Source organism: Coregonus lavaretus (assembly GCF_964263955.1).
Source record: "Coregonus lavaretus genome assembly, chromosome: 19".
Taxonomy (NCBI): Eukaryota; Metazoa; Chordata; class Actinopteri; order Salmoniformes; family Salmonidae; genus Coregonus; species Coregonus lavaretus.
In genome coordinates, this window is record NC_140006.1 from 39,382,486 (window position 1) to 39,400,566 (window position 18,081).

The following is an 18,081-nucleotide window of genomic DNA, read 5'->3' on the forward strand; positions in this document are numbered from 1 at the left end:
CCCTCGGTCTGGGGCTCCATGCAAGATCTCACCTCGTGGGGCATCAATGATCATGAGGAAGGTGAGGGATCAGCCCAGAACTACACGGCAGGACCTGGTCAATGACCTGAAGAGAGCTGGGACCACAGTCTCAAAGAAAACCATTAGTAACACACTACACCGTCATGGATTAAAATCCTGCAGCGCACGCAAGGTCCCCCTGCTCAAGCCAACGCATGTCCAGGCCCGTCTGAAGTTTGCCAATGACCATCTGGATGATCCAGAGGAGGAATGGGAGAAGGTCATGTGGTCTGATGAGACAAAAATAGAGCTTTTTGGTCTAAACTCCACTCGCCGTGTTTGGAGGAAGAAGAAGGATGAGTACAACCCCAAGAACACCATCCCAACTGTGAAGCATGGAGGTGGAGACATCATTCTTTGGGGATGCTTTTCTGCAAAGGGGACAGGACGACTGCACCGTATTGAGGGGAGGATGGATGGGCCATGTATCGCGAGATCTTGGCCAACAACCTCCTTCCCTCAGTAAGAGCATTGAAGATGGGTCGTGGCTGGGTCTTCCAGCATGACAACGACCCGAAACACACAGCCAGGGCAACTAAGGAGTGGTCTCCGTAAGAAGCATCTGAAGGCCCTGGAGTGGCCTAGCCAGTCTCCAGACCTGAACCCAATAGAACATCTTTGGAGGGAGCTGAAAGTCCGTATTGCCCAGCGACAGCCCCGAAACCTGAAGGATCTGGAGAAGGTCTGTATGTAGGAGTGGGTCAAAATCCCTGCTGCAGTGTGTGCAAACCTGGTCAAGACCTACAGGAAACGTATGATCTCTGTAATTGCAAACAAAGGTTTCTGTACCAAATATTAAGTTCTGTTTTCTGATGTATCAAATACTTATGTCATGCAATAAAATGCAAATGATTTACATAAAAATCATACAATGTGATTTTCTGGATTTTTGTTTTAGATTCCGTCTCTCACAGTTGAAGTGCACCTATGATAAAAATTACAGACCTCTACATGCTTTGTAAGTAGGAAAACCTGCAAAATCGGCAGTGTATCAAATACTTGTTCTCCACACTGTATATATACAGTGAGGGAAAAAAGTATTTGATCCCCTGCTGATTTTGTACGTTTGCCCACTGACAAAGACATGATCAGTCTATAATTTTAATAGTAGGTTTATTTGAACAGTGAGAGACAGAATAACAAAAACTAAACTCCAGAAAAACGCATGTCAAAAATGTTATCAATTGATTTGCATTTTAATGAGGGAAATAAGTATTTGACCCCTCTGCAAAACATGATTTAGTACTTGGTGGCAAAACCCTTGTTGGCAATCACAGAGGTCAGACGTTTCTTGTAGTTGGCCACCAGGTTTGCACACATCTCAGGAGGGATTTTGTCCCACTCCTCTTTGCAGATCTTCTCCAAGTCATTAAGGTTTCAAGGCTGACATTTGGCAACTTGAACCTTCAGCTCCCTCCACAGATATTCTATGGGATTAAGGTCTGGAGACTGGCTAAGCCACTCCAGGACCTTAATGTGCTTCTTCTTGAGCCACTCCTTTGTTGCCTTGGCTGTGTGTTTTGGGTCATTGTCATGCTGGAGCACCCATCCACGACCCATTTTCAATGCCCTGGCTGAAGGAAGGAGGTTCTCACCCAAGATTTGACGGTACATGGCCCCATCCATCGTCCCTTTGATGCGGTGAAGTTGTCCTGTCCCCTTAGCAGAAAAACATCCCCAAAGCATAATGTTTCCACCTCCATGTTTGACGGTGGGGATGGTGTTCTTGGGGTCATAGGCAGCATCCCTCCTGCTCCAAACACGGCGAGTTGAGTTGATGCCAAAGAGCTCGATTTTGGTCTCATCTGACCACAACACTTTCACCCAGTTCTCCTCTGAATCATTCAGATGTTCATTGGCAAACTTCAGACGGGCCTGTATATGTGCTTTCTTGAGCAGGGGGACCTTGCGGGCACTGCAGGATTTCAGTCCTTCACGGCGTAGTGTGTTACCAATTGTTTTCTTGGTGACTATGGTCCCAGCTGCCTTGAGATCATTGACAAGATCCTCCCGTGTAGTTCTGGGCTGATTCCTCACCGTTCTCATGATCATTGCAACTCCACGAGGTGAGATCTTGCATGGAGCCCCAGGCCAAGGGAGATTGACAGTCCTTTTGTGTTTCTTCCATTTGCGAATAATCACACCAACTGTTGTCACCTTCTCACCAAGCTGCTTGGCGATGGTCTTGTAGCCCATTCCAGCCTTGTGTAGGTCTACAATCTTGTCCCTGACATCCTTGGAGAGCTCTTTGGTCTTGGCCATGGTGGAGAGTTTGGAATCTGATTGATTGCGTCTGTGGGCAGGTGTCTTTTATACAGGTAACAAACTGAGATTAAGAGCACTCCCTTTAAGAGTGTGCTCCTAATCTCAGCTCGTTACCTGTATAAAAGACACCTGGGAGCCAGAAATCTTTCCGATTGAGAGGGGGTCAAATACTTATTTCCCTCATTAAAATGCAAATCAATTTATAACATTTTTTACATGCGTTTTTCAGGATTTTTTTGTTGTTATTCTGTCTCTCACTGTTCAAATAAACCTACCATTAAAATTATAGACTGATCATTTCTTTGTCAGTGGGCAAACATACAAAATCAGCAGGGGATCAAATACTTTTTTCCCTCACTGTATAAAGGAAGAGAAGCTTAGGCCTAACCGCAGAGAGATAGAGATACGCCGGTGGCATGCTACGACGCCGACATGCATTTCTTTGACAGATGTCTACTGTATCTGCTATACAGATATAGACATACATAATTTTTTATCTGAATATTTTGTATAAAAGATAATCACATTGTTAGATGATAGAAGTAACTCTGGTAGGCCTTCAACAGTCTTCCTCATCTCAAGTTCAACTGTCAGAGTCAGTTGGAGCGCCGGGGCACACTGCTTTCATATCATAGGCCTGCAGTAGCTAAAGTTTAATAATAGCCACACCATACCAAACCTTCATAAATGTTCCAAAATTTTAATTAGGGTAATATCAAAAGTCAAGCCATTGTTTATCGGGAAAATACAGTACGAGCAGAAGAGCAAATGTAAACCAGGGAAAAAACGCACTACCCCCCCTCCCCCCAAAACCACACAGCCCTTCCCAAAGCAAAAAAAAATAAGTTTGCCAACCTTCCCCTGTTTTGGACCACCCCTCCCCCCAGTAAATTTCGATCTGTCCCTAAATTACATACAATGGGTATAAGTATTCACCCCTCTTGGATTTTTTCACATTTGGTTGCGTTACTAACTGGGATTGAATATATAATTTTTTTTCTTAAATTGTCATTGATCTACACAAAATACTCAATGTCAAAGTGAAAATAATATTCTAAAATATAGTATTCAACCCCTTTGTTTAGGCAATCCTAACTAAGTTTATGAGTAGAAATGTGCTTAACAAATCACATAAGTTACAGGGACTCTGTCTGAAATAATAGGGGTTGACATGATTTTTGAATGACTACCCCTTCCTCTGTCCCACATACATACAATATCTGTAAGGTCCCTCAGGTAAGTATTGAATTTAAAGCACAGATTCAACTACAAAGACCAGGGAGCTTTTCAGTAACAATAACAAATCAGACATTGAACATCTCTTTAAGTATGGTCAAGTTAATAATTATGCTGTGGATTATATATTAAACCAACCAGACCCATCAAAGATAGTCGTCCTTCTGAACTGAACTGCAGGACAGGAATGAAACTGCTCAGGGATGTCATTGGTGATTTGTAAACAGCTACGGAGTTCAATGGCTGTGATGGGAGAACTGAGGATAGATCAACATCATTTTAGTGACTCCACAATAATGACCTTAATGACAGAGTGAAAAGAATAATACAAATATACAGAATAAAAAGATTCCAAAACATGCATCTTGTATGCAACAAGGCACTAAAGTAATACTGCAATAAACCTGCAAAGGAATACACTTTTTGGCCTAAATGCAAAGCCTTATGTTTGGGGCAAATCCAACAACACATCACTGAGTAACTGCCTCCTTATTTTCAAGCATGGTGATGTCTGCAACATGGTATGGGTATGCTTGACATCGGCAAAGACTGGGGAGTTTTTCAGGATAAAAAGAAACAAGATGGAGCTAAGCACAGGCAAAATCCTAGAGGAAAACCTGCTTAAGACATCAAAGGGGGCTGAATACATAAAATACCCACTGTATATTATTATATTAAATATTACTGTAAAGTGTCAGTCTGGTTCCACCTCTAGCACTGATCTGAAATGACTAGATAGGTGAAATAAAGCTCAATCAGGTATCTTCCCCAGATTTAAGACTCTTATAAAGTCCTGGATGATTTTGCTCAGTTCCTCTTGGACTGTCTGTAGGCAACTGCCAGTTGATGGTGTCATCGGGTCCACAGACATGGCATGGACATCAGCTTGCCAACAGCAACAGCAACAGCAAACAATGGCACATCTTCAACCTTGATCATTGCTCTTTGCCAGGACTGGCTGAAATAAACAAGTATTCTGAATGATCAAAACAAGTGATTTAAGCTGTCAGCTCATTTCATACTACATGCTGATCGTTTACTTGGAATGTCTGCATATTTATGTTGTCTTCGATCATCAAGAAGGCCTCATATTTGAAAACAAGAATGCTCACCAATGCTGAGTGTGTGTAGGTTCTGAGTGTAAAGAGGTCCACAGTAACCCAGGATACACATTTGCCTTCATTGACCAATCAATAGGGTAGTTCTTTGAATTGGAGTATCAGAAAAAGGGGTTTCATAAGACATTTACACAAGCAAAGTACCATTGAACATTTTGAATGAAAGCTGTGTTGCTATTGTAATATACAGTGCTATGAAAAAGTATTTGCCCCCTTTCTAATTTTCTCTACTTTTGCATATTGGTGATACTGAATGTTATCAGATCTTCAACCAAAACCTAATATTAGATAAAGGGAACATGAGTGAACAAATAACACAACAATTACATATTTATTTCATAAATAAAGTTATGCAACACCCAATTCCCCTGTGTGAAAAAGTAATTGCCCCCTTACACTCAATAACTGGTTGTGCCACCTTTAGCTGCAATGACTCCAATCAAATGCTTCCTGTAGTTGTTGATCAGTCTCTCACATCGCTGTGGAGGCATTTTGGCCCACTCTTCCATGCAGAACTGCTTTAACTCAGTGACGTGTGGGTTTTCAAGCATGAACTGCTAATTTCAAGTCCTGCCACAACATCTCAATTGGGATTAGGTCTGGACATTGACTAGGCCATTCCAAAACTTCCAATTGTTATCTGAAGCTGAAGCGCAGCTGGGTCATGCAGAAAGACAATGATCCAAAACACACAATCAAGTCTACATGAAAATTGCTAAAAAGCAACATATTGGAAGTTTTGGAATGGCCTAGTCAAAGTCCAGACCTAATCCCAATTGAGATGTTGTGGCAGGACTTTAAATGAGCAGTTCATGCTTGAAAACCCACACGTCACTGAGTTAAAGCAGTTCTGCATGGAAGAGTGGGCCAAAATGCCTCCACAGCGACGTGAGAGACTGATCAACAACTACAGGAAGCATTTGGTTGGAGTCATTGCAGCTAAAGGTGGCACAACCAGTTATTGAGTGTAAGGGGGCAATTACTTTTTCACACAGGGGAATTGGGTGTCGCATAACTTTGTTTATGAAATAAATATGTAATTGTTGTGTTATTTGTTCACTTATGTTCCCTTTATCTAATATTATGTTTTGGTTGAAGATCTGATAACATTCAGTATCACAAATATGCAAAAGTAGAGAAAATTAGAAAGGGGGCAAATACTTTTTCATAGCACTGTATACTCAGGGAGAAAATGGTGTAGATTCACGCGCAGAGCGCGGCAGGTGTTTATTTCACCTTCGCAGAAGGCAGGAATCGTGGTCACAGGCAGGCAATGGTCATACACAGGTAGGCAAACAGGCAGGAGAATCAAAAACGAGGACTGAAGGCTATAACTGGTTCTTACAAACGAGCTAGGAAAAGGCTTAGTAGAGTCAAAACGAACAATACCTCACAAGGCATAAACAGAAAGAACTGAACTAAATAAGGAGCTGATGAGACCAGGTGAGTAACAAACACAGGTGAAATCAATTAACAAAAATGAAAGACAGGGCTACGTTCAAGAACACACGATTGACTAAGAAAATAAATACAGAACCTTACAGTCCCCCCCCCCCCAAGGGAGGATGAAGAGGACTGTAGGTGACCGGTTTTAACAGAGACACATGGAAGGACGAGGAGATTTTATACTGACGGGGTAACTAGAGGCGGTACGTGACAGGGTTGATGAGATGAGTTATCTTGAAGGGACCAATGAAGCGAGGCAGAACTTTTTGCAGGGGAGGCGGAGCCGGATGTCTCTGGTAGAGAGCCACACACGCTGTCCGGGGTGAAAGAGTGGCGTAGGTCGGCGGCGTCTGTCGGCAAAGCGTTTCTGGGTATTAGAAGCTTCCTGCAGATGCCGGTGAGCGGTCTCCCATACCCGCTCACTATGCCGAAACCAGTCGTCGACAGCTGGGACAGTACCAGGCTCCGCCTCCCAGGGAAACATGGGGGGTTGGTAACCAAGGACACACTGAAACAGAGTAAGGCGGAGGGATGAATGAGTGAGTTCTGAGCGTATTCGGCCCAGGCCATATACCGACTCCAGTCGAGTGGAGAGGCTGAGGTACTTCCCTATTTCTTGGTTCAGGCGTTCCGTCTGCCCGTTGGTCTGGGGATGGTACCCGGAGGAGAGGCTGAGGACGACCCCCCAGTCGGTCACAGAAGGCTCGCCACACCCGGGAGACAAACTGGGGCCCGCGGTCAAAGACGATGTCCTCCCATATACAGACGGAAAACCTGCTGGAACATACACTCAGCCAATTCAATGGCGTTAGGTAAATGAGGAAGAGGAACCAGACGACACATTTTTGAAAAACTGTCTACTATGACAAGGATGGTGGTGTTACCAGAGGATTCAGGAAGGTCTGTGATGAAGTCAACAGCTCTGTGGGACCAGGTCTGTGAGGGATTGGCAAAGGTTGAAGCTTACCGGAAGGGAGATGACGAGGGCTTTTGGTTTGGGTGCAGACTGGACAGGAGAGGACGTAATCTCTGACGTCGGATGCCAGTGAGGACCACCAGAACTTATGGGCTAGATGTTCGGTGGTTCATGTAATGCCCGGATGTCCTGACCCCAAGGACGTGTGACACCATTGCATCAGTTGGGGTCTAACAGCTGCTGGTATGTAACTCTTCCCAGCTGGTGTCTCAGGAGGAGCCGGGTCTGAGGTTAGGGCTTCTTGTATGGCAGAGTGAACCTCCCACTGTTCCGGTCCCATAATGCAAGAGGAAGGAAGAATGGGTGTAGGGTCTGAGTTACTGGTCAGAAGGTCAAACTGGCAGGAGAGAGAGCATCAGCTTTTACTTCTTTCTTTCCAGGGATGTAAGTAACATGAAAATGGAAGCGTGTGAAGAGAGCCCAGCGGGCTTGTCTGGAGTTTAACCTCTTGGCCCCTCTGATATATTCCAGATTACGATGATCTGTTAGGACGAGAAAGGGATGTTGTGCGCCCTCCAACCAGTAGCGCCACTCCTCGAGGGCCAGCTTGATTTCGAGGAGAACTCTGTTCCCCACATCGTAATTCCTCTCAGCGGAGGATAACTTCCTGGCGAAGAAGGCACAGGGATGTTATTTTGGAGGTGTTCCCACCCACTGAGAGAGTATGGCTCCTACTCCTACTTCGGAGGCATCCACCTCTAGGGTGAAAGGAAGGGTCGGATCAGGTTGGCGAAGGACAGGAGCTGAGGTGAAGAGGCGTTAAGGTGTTGAAAGCAGTCAGTGCGGTATCAGTCCATTGAAGGGTCCGGGTCTTTTGGCTGGTAAGGGCAGTGAGGGGAGCGGCAGTAGAACTGAAGTTCCGAATGAACCAGCAATAGAAGTTGGAGAACCCAATGAAACGGAGTTCCTTAACGGTGGTGGGTTTGGGCCAGTTACTGACGGCAGTGACTTGGTTCTCATCCATGCTGACCCCTCCAGGTGTCAGTACAAAACCGAGGAAGTTTACGGAGGTTACGTGGAAGGTGCTCTTTTCAGTCTTCACATAAAGGTTATGGTCAAGGAGCCATTGAAGAACCTTTTGTACATGCTGTAGGTGTTCCTTCAGGGAGTAAATCAGGAGGTCATCAATGTAGACGATGAGAAAGCGGTTGATCATATTCTGGAAACCCTTGTTCATAAAGGATTGGAAGACGGCGGGGGCGTTAGTAAGGCAAGACCAGGTATTCGTAGTGCCCTTGTGTGGTGATAAAGTCAGTCTTCCATTCGTCGCCTTCACGTATACGGACAAGGTTATAAGCACTCCGCAGGTCGAGTTTTGTATAGATGTTGGCGTGGCCCACTTGTTCAAGGGTCACTGGGATCAGAGGAAAACGGTTTTTGACCGTGACGTCATTCAGGGAACGGTAATCAATACATGGACGGAGACCACCGTCCTTTTTTCCAACGAAGAAGCTGGACGCAGCCGGGGAAGAAGAAGGATGAATGAAACCGTTTGCCGTTTGCTTCAGCAATGTAGTTCTCCATTGCCTCATTTTCCAGGATAGATAGGGGGTAAACGCGGCCCTTCGGTGGGGACACTCCAGGGAGTATGTCAATAGTACAGTCCCCTGGGCGATGTGGTGGCAGAGTGCAGGCCTTGATTTTGCTGAAGACATTGCTGTACTGGGCGTATTCAGATGGTATGGTGGGTGGCACTGCAGAGGCAGAGTCCTCAATGGTGGTGGCTCTGCAGGGTAGGCTGAGATAACTGGTGAAGCAGGTAGAAGACCAGGACAGTAGTTCACCTTGTCGCCACGAGATGGCAGAGTCGTGACGACAAAGCCAGGGGTGTCCGAGGATGAGTGGCTGTTTGGGGGATGAGAGTTCCATGAGTTGAATGGTTTCGGTGTGGAAGACTCCAATCTGGAGGGTAACGCTCTGTGTCAGGTGCGTAATGAAGCCCGTGCCCAATGGCTGCCCATCCAGGGCGTTAATCCTTAAGGGAGGGGTGACAGGTGTTAGATCAATGTCAAGCTCTTGTACTAGCTGGTGATCGAGAAAACTTCCTGCTGCTCCCGAATCTATCAAGCTCTCTACGTACTTTGTAACCCCCTTCACGGTTATCAATACTGGATGGAGAATTGCTTCTGGGAAATATTTAGAAATACGGACCCGCCTACCTGCATGGCAGTGGAGGGACCCTTCTCATCTCTCCGTGGGGAGGCAAACAGGGCAATGGCTGAGTAGATGATATTTCCCTCCACAGTATAGGCAGAGCCCTTCTTGGATGCGTCTTTGACGTTCGATACACGGGAGAGGAGCATGGCCCAACTGCATGGGCTCTGGAAGACTCGGACAGGATCATGGAAAGAGAAGGTTTCTGGGTGCCAGAGTTCTTTGGCGGTCAGCGATGAGGTGGTCGATGGAGATCCAAATGCATTGATTTAAATCCTGAAGGTCACCTCTACAGGCCAGCTCCGCCTGAAATTCCCTGTTGAGCCATCTTCGGTAGACGGTAAGTAAATCAGCCTCACTCCATCCACTCCCTGCAGCCATGGTGCGGAACTCGAGGGCACTCTCGGCAGCTGAATTGCGTCCTTGTTGAAGTTCTATGAGGAGGTCTCCTATAGGACGACCGGAAGGAGAGTGATCGAATACCTCTTTGAAGAGGATGTGGAAATTGGTCTCGGATCTGAGTTCTGTGCTGTTGGCAGTCCATATGGCGGTGGCCCAATCCAGGTCTTTGCCTGTGAGTAGAGACACAACAAAATCCACCCTGCTCTTGTCGGTGGCGAAGTTAGTGGAGTTGTGCTCAATGTATTTGCTGCATTACATCAGAAATCCCAGGTGAACCGTCATATTTTCCAGGCATGGATATGAATGAAGGAGGGCTATGGGTTACGGTACCTGGCATCGGAGGAGTAGGGATAGGCTGGCAGAGAAGATGGCAGATTTCCTCCATACACTCCTCTTGCTGGGTTAGGCGCCGCTGTAGCTCCGCTGAATCCATTCCGTTTTGGTGAGGTATTCTGTAATGAATACTCAGGGAGAAAATGGTGTAGATTCACGCACAGCAGGTGTTTATTTCACCTTCGCAGAAGGCAGGAATCGTGGTCACAGGCAGGCAATGGTCATACACAGGTAGGCAAACAGGCAGGAGAATCAAAACTAGGACTGAAGGCTAAAACTGATTCTCACAAACGAGCTAAGAAAAGGCTTAGTAGAGTCAAAACGAACAATACCTCACAAGGCACAAACAGAAAGAACTGAATTAAATAAGGAGCTGATGAGACCAGGAATTAACACAGGTGAAATCAATTAACAAAAATGAAAGACAGGGCTACGTTCAAGAACACAAAGAAACAGGGCTACGTTCAAGAACACAAGGTGACCTAAGAAAATAAATACAGAACCTTACAGCTATCACAAGCTTCTTAACCAAATTGTGTTTTCTGGATTCAAATGTGTCACTTAATCCTTTTCTAAATTGTCCACAGTTATGTCCATATTTTCTAGCCACATATTCTTTACGTTTTGATATACATGAACATTCAGGGATTTATTATGATACTATAATTTTGATTAGAAATGTATAGTGCCAGTATTATTTTGTACCAGGGCCTCGACCCCTGGTATCATATAAACACACATAAGAAATGGCAAACTTTGTAGAATTTCAGGATATGAGCTTTAAAACTGCAAAATGTTCTCTCCGCCCGATGGCAAACGGTGTAAAATTGCAAAAAATTAACTTTAAAATTGCTAAATGTTCTCTCCGCCAACAAGAGGGGTGTTAACAGTTTGAACAGTTTGGGGTCGCATGGGTTGTGAGGTGGGGGTTTGTTACTATGCCGATAAATACAGTGACAATATCCATCCGGACCTTTGCCACCTAGGAAATGTATGTACTTGAGTACCCCAGCCATAGGCTATAGTCAGTGCTATGTATCATAAGGTGGCCCAATCTGGACAGCATGGATCAATTAATAGTTTGATAATAATAGATCAATTAATTGTTTAATTCTTAGAGGATGGATGATGCCAGTGCTTCTGAAAATAGTCATTGATTTTGAATAGCTCATGAATTATATCACCAGAGTAGTTTATCTACTAATGCATTTGAAGATGCTCCAAAAATGACTAACGTTCATGCATATTAACCCAATGTGTCCTATCGTCACACCGGAGTGAATTAGGACTTCTAACCCCTTTTAAACGTGTGTTTGAGCTACAGACTTCTGGGTTGTACTATTGGATTCGTCCACTCCGTCTGCATCCTTTGGTACCAACCATTTGTTTATTTAACAGGGGCTGAGCTAAAGCGATGTTTGTGAAACAAGAGCGGATCCCAAAGGGGCCCGGGGCCAGGTCTTTTATACAAAAACGTCTGTAGAGTCAGAATCGTTTGAGCTTTCAAATATTAAAAGCTATCTACGAACACTCACGTGTAACATGTTTTGCTTTATGACGCTCACAAGCTACAGAGTGGTTAGAATGTAAGGGGTTCTTCTACATAGAAGATCATAGGAAATCCTAGAACATAGTGTCTATGATACTGTAATATGCTCCAAGCTCCACACAGTTGTCACTGACAAGTTGGATTTTCATTTCCTACTGACCAAACAATTTCTGTACTTACAGCATTCATATAAATTCATTCTGATCAGGTTTTTGCTTTGGCGTACTTGTTTATTTTTTTATTGACATTTGTCAATAAATCTTATGAATGCAACTGTTTATGTCAAATATTTTTGTGTTCTACTTGCAGCCCTGGTTGTCCTGAAAAGAAACATTTCATTGCAAGGCTAAACATTAGGGCTTGACATCAAAGTCAGATAAATGAAAAGCCCATTTCTGCTGGGGTCTCGTTTAGCTGTGCAAGACACATGAGAAAGTAAGACTGTGAATAATGTAATTCTTTATTATCCCTAGATACAGAGCAGTTCCGAGTACATACAACCATTGCACATTAAGCGTGGGAAATTAACCCTTATTAACTACATTTGAACCCTTACTTGTAACTCCCACATGTTTAGAACCATGACAACCCCCCTAAACAAATAGTTTAGTAAAGATGTAGTAAATCTCTGCCTAACCAATTGATGATGACGGTCTTGTAAAAGCAAAATAAAAACTCAGTAGACTCAAGCCCTTATGTGCCATTCTATGATCATGTAGTGGGCCGCTGCACGCAGTTTGATGACTGCGACAGTAAAGAGTCTGAACGCTTCTCAGAAAAATTTCTTCTTCCCTGGGCACACTCGCACAGGTGCCAGCACAATAGCTGGGCTGTCTGGCACTGGTCCCGGGGCCTCCCTCTTCACCACCCCAGCTACAACAGGTGCGTCCATGCCTACAGCAGGATCGACTACAACCACAGGGGACGCTTCGGTACCTACAGGGACCACAATCACGGGGACCACAGGCACTATGGACTCGTCAGACTCGCCAGACTCGCCAGACTCTGCAGACAGAAGGCCGCTGAGGTCGGGGTCGTGGAGGGCGGTGAGTTTGTGGTGCCTTAGGCCGTGGACCTTGGGGAGGTTACCAGCGTGGACGTGGACCACTGGCGCAGGCACCGGGACTGTGCCATTGGTGTCCACGATGGGCATCTGTACATTAGAACGAGAGACAGGTTGTCAAAGTACTGTGTCAGTGCAATGGTTTGTTTTCATAGATGCCATTTATTGTTCGGTTCAAATAAGATATAGCCTTTATAGAGTATAGAAGAGAAATTAATAACTCTATGACAACAAGTCATCTACTTATTCACAGGTGTGAATAATTGCATATATTTTCTCTTACCATTGAAGATGCAGCAAATATACTGCAGTCGACTGAGTGTGAAGAACTCACACCTGCAACTTGACAAAAGCCACGTTGCTGAAAGATAAATTAAACGTGGCTTGTTAGCTTGTCACATGGTGGTATTGATTAAATACATTGAGTATGTTTCAATAACCACACTATCATACCACCTAGAATGAAAAAATGTGTTGGGCGTGCATTCTAAGTGGTATGCTAGTATGGGCATTTGAATGCAGGTTTGGGCATTCCTCCTTCCAAGATATAATGTATACTTACTGCCATAGCATGGGTCAGCGGCACACAGTTGTCATCACTGTCATCAGCGGTGCAGTTAGTCTCTACTATAACGTATTCCGCTAAGTATCTGGCTCCACCAGATACAACCTGCAAACAGAATGGACGTACATAAGGGCTTTCCACTATAGCTTTGTCACAGTTAGTATATGGGAGGAATATGCTCCAACAGAGGAGATAGAGGTACTACATCAACCTGTCTAATGGAGCCCTTCTTCACTTTTATATTTAGGGCTAGTTTCCTGGACACAGAAAAAGCCTAGATCTGTGTGCAGGAAACTGGCCCTTTTTTGGGCTATAAAAAAACATGACCATACTCTTTTTAAAAGATTGAGAAATGCCTAAAGACTGCTGGCAACTTGAATGTAACTTTTTTGCTCTTGCCTACATGATGATCATGTGATTAGAAAAAATATGTTTACCTGAGTTGACATGCGTCCAACTTCCATGATTGCAAACAATGACTCTTTGCCTGTCTTATTGTTGAAGTTGACCAGCGAGGCAGAGACCACGGCCAGGCCTGCAGTGTCGTTAAGGGGAAGGAGTGAAGCACAGCCCACACAGAGGTCCTCCGTTGATTCTTTACAGGGTACCAGATAGAGAGAGGAGGTGAGTGTATTGGTGTGTGTGTGTGTGAATATATTCCACTGGGCACAGACGTCAATTCAGCATCTATTCCACGTTGGTTCAATGTAATTTCCTTGAAATGACGTGGAACAACGTTGATTCAACCAGTGTGTGCCCAGTGGGATCTCACCTTCCCACTTCTGTGGTACCTCTCCAGTCAGTAGCTGTCAGACTTTGTTCACAGAATGTGTTGATTATACTTTGTTTGCCTGGGGAACGTGATTGTGAAATGATATAATTCACTGGGCTAGATTGAAAAAATCTGACATGAAGATTGCATACCTTCAGTTTTACACTTGAAAGCTGTGACAGACATAACTCCTCCAACCTTTTTCAGTACCACATCACAATCTCCCTCCACTGCCTAAAACAACAACAAACAACATTACCAATGATCCAATCGGAATTAACTACGTAGTATATAACATCTGTTTAATAAAGTGGAGAATTGGCCTCACTGTGGCTACTTTCGGTCTGACGGTGCAGTTGGCGACAGGTGTAGGGTCCAGAACATGACATGTGGTCTCCAGCAGGTCCACCTCCATCACGTAGGTCTCTGTTCCATCAGGCTATGGAGCAACACAGGAGAGCATGACTGCAAGGGAATATCTTATATCTTATATCTATGTCTCAGAGTGGGAGTTCTGATCTAGGATCAGATCCCCCTCACACACCCCCCCCCCCCCACCCCTCCTCGTCCATATAGTCTCAATCACTATAATCTAAAAGGTGAGACTGATCCTAGATCAGTACTTCCACTCAGAGATAACCATGAATGCAGCTCCAGGGCTAACTGTAGAGGTTAACACAAGAAGAAGAAAAAAAGGGGCTTTGTATCAAAACGTGTATTTCTCCTTAGATGTTGGATGTTCAGACAACACTAGGGTAAACAAAACCGAAGTAAAAATGTGTACATTTTTGTTTGAATCATGTCAATTTTATCCGTCTCAAACATCTGCAAAACTGTAGACTGGTAGGACCTGGGTAGTTGATAAGATAAACTTGAAAATGTATCTTGTCTTTACATTTACCTTTTTTAGTCATTTATCAGATGCTCTTATCCAGAGCGACTTACAGTTAGTGAGTGCAAACATTTTCGTACTTGTTGTTTTTCGTACTTAAACAACATAACAATAATTCCACCTCATTCTGCGAGTACAGAAGTCCAATCTAACTGAGGTGGGTATTTCTAATACGGTCTATAATAATGAATGTTGCTATGTTTGACATTACACTAGACTGTATCATACATCTATGCCAATCTAGAGATGAGCCATATAGAGATGTATCTATATGTGACCCTGTGAACTATTCTATTATCCATGCTCCGGCTCTGGCTCACCTTGGTTATGATCTTGATGTCATCGATCTGGTTCAGGGTGTACTTGTAGCCGTGGGTGTGCTGGCTGTTGAGGTAATCCTGGGCCACCAGGGCTGCAGCTTCCACGTCGGGCGAGTCGCAGGGAGGACGGGTCACGTTATGCAGCAACAACTGGGCCCATGCCCCCGTCAGCAGCCCCAAAACCAAGGCTATACCCAGGTAACTCATCATCAGGTGGGTTAGGACAGGGCGAGAGGATGGAAGTATTGTAGCAGGTAATGAAGGGGGTACACTAGAATAACGACTGAGTCCACATGCCCTGGTATATAGCCTGTACTTTAAACTTCACCACAGAGCTTAAGTAAACACATGTCCACCCCGGACTTCTGTGTAACGTGTGGGTTGTGCAAGAATCCTCAGCCTGAACCCCATGAGGAATATTGCCAAGTTAAATGCTAGACTGACAAAGTCTGGGGTGACCAGGTGCATTGGTGTCAACAGGGAGATGTCAAAGTTTTACTCTTTAGTTCAACTGAGGAAAAAGTCAAGCTTTGATCAAATATGGGATTGGATTGATGTGAATTAAGAAGATGCCATGAAAAGTAATAGTCTAGCAAAACTGTAGCCCAGATCTTCTCTAGATATTTTTATAGCCTGTGTGTTCAGAACATGCAGTAGCTTTACAAGACAACGTAATATACATTGTGATTGATAAGGGACCAGTGTAAATTTCATATCACTAGTATGAAAAATGTATACACTCACTAACTGTAAGTCGCTCTGGATAAGAGCGTCTGCTAAATGACTAGAATGTTAAATGTAAATGAGGTATCACCCTGTATTTCCCTGAAAGGGAGCAAAAGGCCTATAGTCTGGTTCCAGATCTCTCTGTGTAGCCAGGCCCTAGCTCTGTCTTTGCTGTCTTGTGTCTTGCCAATGGTTTGTAAAACAGCATAAACCGATCTGGGACCAGGCTAGCGATGTAAACTACTACCATATTAGATAGGAGAGCCACATCAACAATGACGCAATGACACCTGGTGGATTATATAGGCTCTGCCACTGAGCCAGAGGCAAGCGATTTGCAAGTATGCTGTTGATAGGAGATGATTGGCCTACTACAGAAGGCACAGATCCCTGCCGCACTCACAACAGGCGCAACAGGTAGGCAGGCAAACAAAGGGACAGATCTTACAACGCATGGAAAGGTATTTTAAGTGTCAGCTAACCACATCATATGTTATAGCAATCTATCAGTCGATGACACAGTTGATGACGTAACACGTAACCATTGGTTGATGCATGCAACGTCTCAGCGGGGGAACGTACAGACATCGGCCGAGTTCGAGAGCATCAAAACGAGTGCAGGCGACTGCCGATCAGTCAGTCACAATTTACCCATGATACATTGTGGTTTTGATCCTCTCGAACACGTCCACAGACACAGAGAGCGCGAGAGAATCTGAAACTGAAGTAAAATGTCTAATGTTTGCTGATGATCTGGAGCTTCTGTCACCAACCAAGGAGGGCCTACAGCAGCACCTAGATCATCTGCACAGATTCTGTCAGACCTGGGCCCTGACAGTAAATCTCAGTAAGACAAAAATAATGGTGTTCCAAAAAAGGTCCAGTTGCCAGGACCACAAATACAAATTCCTTCCTGACACCGTTGCCCTAGAGCACACAAACAACTATACATACCTCGGCCTTAACATCAGCGCCACAGGTAACTTCCACAAAGCTGTGAACGATCTGAGAGACAAGGCAAGAAGGGCCTTCTATGCCATCAAAAGGAACATAAAATTCGACATACCAATTAGGATCTGGCTAAAAATACTTGAATCAGTTACAAACCCATTGCCATTTATGGTTGTGAGGTCTGGGGTCCGCTCACCAACCAAGAATTCACAAAATGGGACAAACACCAAATTGAGACTCTGCATGCAGAATTCTGCAGAAATATCCTCAGTGTACAACGAAAAACACCAAATAATGCATGCAGAGCAGAATTAGGCAGATACCCGCTAATGATCAAAATTCAGAAAAGAGCCGTTCAATTCTATAACCACTTAAAAGGAAGCGATTCCCAAACCTTCCATAACAAAGCCATCACCTACAGAGAGATGAACTTGGAGAAGAGTCCCCTAAGCAAGCTGGTCCTGGGGCTCTGTTCACAAACACAAAAAGACCCCACAGAGCCCAAGGACAACAACACAATTAGACCCAACCGAATCATGAGAAAACAAAAAGAGAATTACTTGACACATTGGAAAGAATTAACAAAAACACAGAGAAAACTAGAATGCTACTTGGCCCTAAACAGAGAGTACACAGTGGCAGAATACCTGACCACTGTGACTGACCCAAACTTAAGGAAAGCTTTGACTATGTACATAGTGAGCATAGCCTTGCTATTGAGAAAGGCCGCCGTAGGCAGACCTGGCTCTCAAGCGAAGACAGGCTACGTGCACACTGCCCACAAAATGAGGTGGAAACCATATTAGAGACACATATTTCCCTCAGATTACACAGATCCACAAAGAATTCGAAAACAAACCCAATTTTGATAAACTCCCTTATCTACTGGGTGAAATACCACAGTGTGCCATCACAGCAGCAAGATTTGTGACCTGTTGCCACAAGAAATGGGCAACCAGTGAAGAACAAACACCATTGTAAATACAACCCATATTTATGTTTATTTATCTTCCCATTTGTACTTTAACTATTTGCACATTGTTACAACACTGTATATATACATAATATGACATTTGAAATGTCTTTATTCTTTTGGAACTTCTGAGTGTAATGTTAACTGTTAATATTTATTGTTTATTTCACTTTTGTTTGCTATCTACTTCACTTGCTTTGGCAATGTTAACATACGTTTCCCATGCCAATAAAGCCCTTAAATTGAATTGAATTGAATTGAATTGAGAGAGAGAGAGAGA

At 44.2% G+C, this 18,081-nt stretch overlaps 1 protein-coding gene across 1 annotated transcript; it reads right to left on the reverse strand.

Annotated features, from left to right (window-relative positions):
- Positions 1 to 11,985: 11,985 nt before the first annotated feature.
- Positions 11,986 to 15,448, reverse strand: LOC311146798 (alpha-2-HS-glycoprotein-like). The gene is made up of 7 exons (XM_084183388.1): positions 15,152 to 15,448; positions 14,268 to 14,378; positions 14,092 to 14,173; positions 13,605 to 13,762; positions 13,165 to 13,272; positions 12,886 to 12,963; positions 11,986 to 12,692 (listed from the first exon to the last, which is right to left on the reverse strand). The coding sequence occupies exons 1-7, from the start codon at positions 15,359 to 15,361 to the stop codon at positions 12,312 to 12,314; spliced, it is 1,128 nt and encodes a 375-aa protein (XP_084039514.1). The 5' UTR covers positions 15,362 to 15,448; the 3' UTR covers positions 11,986 to 12,311.
- Positions 15,449 to 18,081: the final 2,633 nt, after the last annotated feature.

Bases quoted from the DNA above. Each gene is read 5' to 3' on its own strand.
- LOC311146798 (XM_084183388.1), bottom strand. From the start codon at position 15,361: ATGATGAGTTACCTGGGTATAGCCTTGGTTTTGGGGCTGCTGACGGGG. The intron at 14,174-14,267 runs GTGAGGCCAATT...TTGTTGTTTTAG, and splicing joins TCAGACCGAAAGTAGCCACA to GCAGTGGAGGGAGATTGTGA. The intron at 12,964-13,164 runs GTAAGTATACAT...TTTATCTTTCAG, and splicing joins CGCTGACCCATGCTATGGCA to CAACGTGGCTTTTGTCAAGT.